The sequence below is a fragment of the Babylonia areolata genome, chromosome 9, assembly GCF_041734735.1.
Source record: "Babylonia areolata isolate BAREFJ2019XMU chromosome 9, ASM4173473v1, whole genome shotgun sequence".
Classification (NCBI taxonomy): domain Eukaryota; kingdom Metazoa; phylum Mollusca; class Gastropoda; order Neogastropoda; family Buccinidae; genus Babylonia; species Babylonia areolata.
In genome coordinates this window covers 41,308,954-41,313,953 of record NC_134884.1, presented here as the reverse complement: position 1 = coordinate 41,313,953, position 5,000 = coordinate 41,308,954, and the positions used below count along the sequence as shown (strand labels likewise).

Genomic DNA, 5,000 nt, shown 5'->3' with positions numbered 1-5,000 from the left:
CTTCTTCTTTGCTTGTTCTTCTTGTTGTTGTTGCATCCCCGAAAACGGAGTATGGCTGCCTACATGCATGGCGGGGTAAAAGCAAACGGCGGAGTACGGCTGCCTACATTCATGGCGGGGGTAAAAGCACACACGTAAAAGCCCACTCGTATACATACAAGTGAACGTGGGAGCTGCAGCCCACGAACGAAGAAAAAGAAGAAGAAGAAGGATTGATTGACTGAATATTGAATGGGTAAAGAATCAGGCGCTGAAAAGGCCTTTACATTTTTTAAAAATTATTATTATTATTTTTATTTACAATTCTGCCCATTTAACGACACAAAGCACTAAAATAAAGAAATAAACACACACTCAAACACACACACACACACACGCACTTACTGTTCAATTGCTAGCACGATCATACATACATCCAACTTTTCATTCATCATGGCAGAGCACCTAGTGGACTGAGTACTAGGTAGTATTTGCAAAAGACCGCGAGTAGGTTAATCAAAAGTATTGAATAGAAATATTCTTATGTTAGACTTATGGTTGGAATTTGACGATATGTTTTTGGGAGCATGTTCCATTCCATGCTTCCATTAAATGAGAGACTCATCTTAAATAAATCAAGAAGAAGAAGGAGTTTGTTTTCTGGTTGTCTTTTCGTTCTTTTTTTCACCCGTATTTTTGTCTTTGACTTCCCCGCTCCCCAATTTTTTTCTCTTTGAGTTTGAGTCTTTGAGAATTTCTCATCTTTATCTTCTATCATTGTTAGCGTGTCTCTCCCCCCCCCCCCTTTTTTTTCTTTCAATTTTCTTTAACTCTCTCCATACGAACGGCGAAAGAGACAACGTTAACAGCGTTTCACCCCAATTACCACCATCAAAATATTGCAAGCGGAAGGCTCTTGTACTGAAGAGGTGAATGTTGACAAAGAATACCACAATTCTGACGACGGAAGCTAAAGATTGGGTCATTGAGACACCCACTGGACATCCGAGGGGTCTGTGTAGAGGAGAAGAGAGGACTGGCCGTACTGAGTGAATTAAAGGTACATTTTGAGTTATCTTTCTTCTTCTTCTTCTCTCACGCACACACACAAATAAGAAAAAAGACACAAGAACAAGCAATATTTAGAAAAAAAATGAATAATATATATTATTTCTTACATAGTGAAACAAAATGCGATAATCTAGTGAAACAGTAAAACAGCTTATATACATTTTCTGGAAATAAGAAAAAACGTGTAAACTTTCCATAAGCTCTCAGATTGATATTGACTACAGTTTCAGTTTCAGTAGCTCAAGGAGGCGTCACTGCGTTCGGACAAACCCATATACGCTGCACCACATCTGCCAAGCAGATGCCTGACTAGCAGCGTAACCCAACGTGCTTAGTCAGGCCTTGAGACTACAGCCATATATAGCGAAAAACGAAAACGCCCCCCTCACCCCCTCTCCCCGAAAAACGAAAACGCCCCCCTCGCTCCCTCTCCCCGAAAAACGAAAACGCCCCCCTCGCTCCCTCTCCCCGAAAAACGAAAACGACCCCCTCGCTCCCTCTCCCCGAAAAACGAAAACGACCCCCTCGCTCCCTCTCCCCGAAAACAAAAAAAAAAATCTTCATTCAGAGATGAGCACTTGTATTGCATTGTATTGCATTGTGCGTGTGTGCGTGCGTGCGTGCGTGCGTGTGTGTGTGTGTGTGTGTGTGTGTGTGTGTTCATGCAGGGCGTGGAGCTGGCACTGACAAGCTCTGTTCCCGGTGTCTGCTACGTTGTCAGAGTGCCCGGCGAAAAACGAGCCTGCCAGGACGGCTACACAGTGAACAAGGTATCCTCTCTCTCTCTCTTTCTCCCTCACCCTCTCTCTCTCTCTCTCCCTCCCTGGAAATCGTTGAAAATTAGAAAATTTCACCATCGAAATGTAAGCACGTCACCATGTTCCATCGGCGCGACCTGCGGCAAAAACATCTGAACTCTGAAGGTCAATCGTATGTTCACTTGATGAAGAATGGTTCTGTTTACAGTATTCGTAAACTATGCATTTATATATTTAATGCCCTGAAGATACGACAGGAATTCTGTGACAACAATGATGAAAGTTAGAATTAATTTACTATGCACGAGAAGCACTTTTGTTCTACAGGTTAAGTTAGTACGTATTTTACATTTTGTTGTGGCTGAGTGATCACCATATTGTGTACTTTTGACCTCTTTCTAGGGGCCGGAGGCCTGGAGATTAAAGCTTTGTTCTTGTTCTTGTTCTTGTTCTCCCTCCCTCCCTCTCTCTCTCTCCCTCCCTCTCTCTCTCTCTGGCTACGGTTCGAAGAATATAACAAGGGGCCGTCTTCATCACAACTTGTTTCTCTCTTAATAATGGCGGCAGGTGACCGCCGTTTGTTTCCTTAAAAAAAAAAAAAAAAGTAGAAAAAAAAAGAAGAAGAAGAAAGAAAGAAAGAAAAAAAGAAAGAAAAAAAACCCCCAAAAAAGCCACACACACGCGTAGTGCAACGTTAGACTTAACTGGCTTCCAATTCAGTATGTATTCTTAGGTGGGGTGTTTATTTTTTTTTTAATTTGTTTTTTTTTTTTTTTATTTGTTTTACACATATGGATTTGTATATTATGGTAAAACCATGATGTCGAACATATTGATTGGTTTCTGCATTTGTTTAATTCAAACTTGACGGGCGCAATAGCCGAATGGTTAAAGCGTTGGACTTTCAATCTGAGGGTCCCGGGTTCGAATCACGGTGACGGCGCCTGGTGGGTAAAGGGTGGAGATTTTTACGATCTCCCAGGTCAACATATGTGCAGACCTGCCAGTGCCTGAACCCCCTTCGTGTGTATACGCAAGCAGAAGATCAAATACGCACATTAAAGGTCCTGTAATCCATGTCAGTGTTCAGTGGGTTATGAAAACAAGAACACACCCAGCATGCACCCCCCCTCCCCGGAAGCGGAGTATGGCTGCCTACATAGCGGGTTAAAAACGGTCATGCACGTAAAAGCCCACTCGCGTATATACGAGTGAACGTGGGAGTTGCAGCCAACGAACGCAGAAGAAGAAGAAGAAGAAGAAGAAGTTTAATTCAAACACTGACGCTGGCAAGAAAACGAAAGGACAAATGCGCAGAATATGATACAATATTCAGGTGTATAAACTTCAAAGGTCTTTTTTTTTTTTTTTTTTTAAAGAGCAGAATAGCGTTGAAAACTAGCAGTCTGTGCAGACATAAAAGTATTACTTTTTATCTAGCCATTTAGTTTTTTGCAAATAAAAGTATCAGGAAATTTTATATGATAGCTCCCAGAAATAAAAACTTATAAACCGTATCAGCGTTTGCTCTTTTTTGTTGTTATATCAGTGTAACATTTGTATTGATTATTGATCACACACACACACACACACACACACACACACACACACATATATATATATATATATATATATATATACATATATTGTTCGTACCTTGTCATAAACGGCTATTATAGCCTATATGAGTAAAAGAGTGTGAGTGTTCACGTCGCTCACAAATTGTCATATTGATATGCACATGTATGTGTGCAAAATTCTGCTGTGTATGACTTTCGATTCATGTTTGTACCTTTTTCGTGTACTTATCCCCTCCCCACACGCCCCCAGCAATATTCGTTGTGGCCCCGGTACACTCGGTAATAAAGACATATTTTGTTATATTCTTTGCTATCTATTCATCAGGATAAAGTAGACGACTACGAGGTAGGCAGAAACCTGGTCCTCTTGGACAGTATCTGTGTATGATTGATATGATTTCCGATTTATGTTTGTACCTTTTTATGTACTATCCCCCCCCCGCCCCCCACCCACACACACAACTCCCCTCCCCCCCATATTCCTTGTGACCCTGTTACGCTTGATAATAAAGACATACCCGGTTATTTTCTATTCTGTCTAATCATCAGGATAAAGTGGACGATTACAAGGAGGGTAGAAACCTGTCCCTCTCAGACTTGCCCAAGCGCCTGCAAAAGATGTGCAAAGGCCGCACAGTCACAGAACTGGTGGCGGCGGAGGACAGCAGTACTTCTGAGGGGGAGGACACGTCTTCGGAGGAGGGGGATGGTGAGTCAGTGTGTGTGTGTGTGTGTGTGTGTGTGTGTGTGTGTGTGTGTGTGTGTGTGTTCTCATTTGTTCCTTTTGAAAGGAGTCTTTCATTGATGGTACAATCAGCTAACTGGTAACAACTGATGTGTTTCTTTCATTGATGGTACCATCAGCTAACTGGTAACAACTGATATGTTTCTTTCATTGACGGTACAATCAGCTAACTGGTAATAACTGATGAGTTTCTTTCATTGATGGTACAATCAGCTAACTGGTAACAACTGATATGTTTCTTTCATTGATGGTACAATCAGCTAACTGGTAATAACTGATGTGTTTCTTTCATTGATGGTACAATCAGCTAACTGGTAATAACTGATGTGTTTCAGCCTCTCCGGAGACCAGGAGGAAGCGCGCCTGTACCTGGATTGTAATCATCAGGATCATCAGGGTCTATAGAATTGTCCGTATCTGCAACATCTGGTACTGCCGCATCGTGAGAATTCCGGTCATCATTGTTGTGCGTTACTACAGGTGTGTTTAACTAGCTTATCTTGAGGATAAGCAGTGATCATTTGCTGGGGTGATTTCCGTTCTGAGCGTAAACGCTTGTTCATTTCGCGTTTTACTGATTGTTGTTGTTGTGTGTGATGTTTTGTTTTTTGTTTTGTTTTAACTGGTAGATGACGGAAACCATTTATTTTCTTAGTCTTCGACCAACACACATTCCTCAGGAGAAGGGTTACTTAGTCTAGTTTCCAGCACTCTCACTTTTCTCTCAGCCTTCTTACCTGTGTCTGTCTCTCTTTCTTTCCTTCTTCCCTCTTCAGTTCTCTGTGTGTAATATCACCACACAATTTGAAGAGATATCACACACTGTATGGGGCGTAAAGAAATGATATCTAATCATTGTTTAAAACA

The 5,000-nt window shown here is 41.6% G+C and overlaps 1 protein-coding gene across 1 annotated transcript in view; it reads left to right on the top strand.

Annotated features, from left to right (window-relative positions):
* The window catches only part of LOC143285872 (uncharacterized), a 9,317-nt gene that overhangs the window by 4,083 nt on the left and 234 nt on the right, over positions 1 to 5,000 (top strand). Inside the window, exons 4-6 of the mRNA XM_076593312.1 lie at positions 1,719 to 1,820; positions 3,938 to 4,097; positions 4,469 to 5,000. The exon at positions 4,469 to 5,000 is cut by the window's right edge and continues 234 nt beyond it. Coding sequence (XP_076449427.1) covers positions 1,719 to 1,820; positions 3,938 to 4,097; positions 4,469 to 4,623 — 417 coding nt within the window. The 3' untranslated portion in view covers positions 4,624 to 5,000. The remainder of the gene's footprint in view (positions 1 to 1,718; positions 1,821 to 3,937; positions 4,098 to 4,468) is intronic.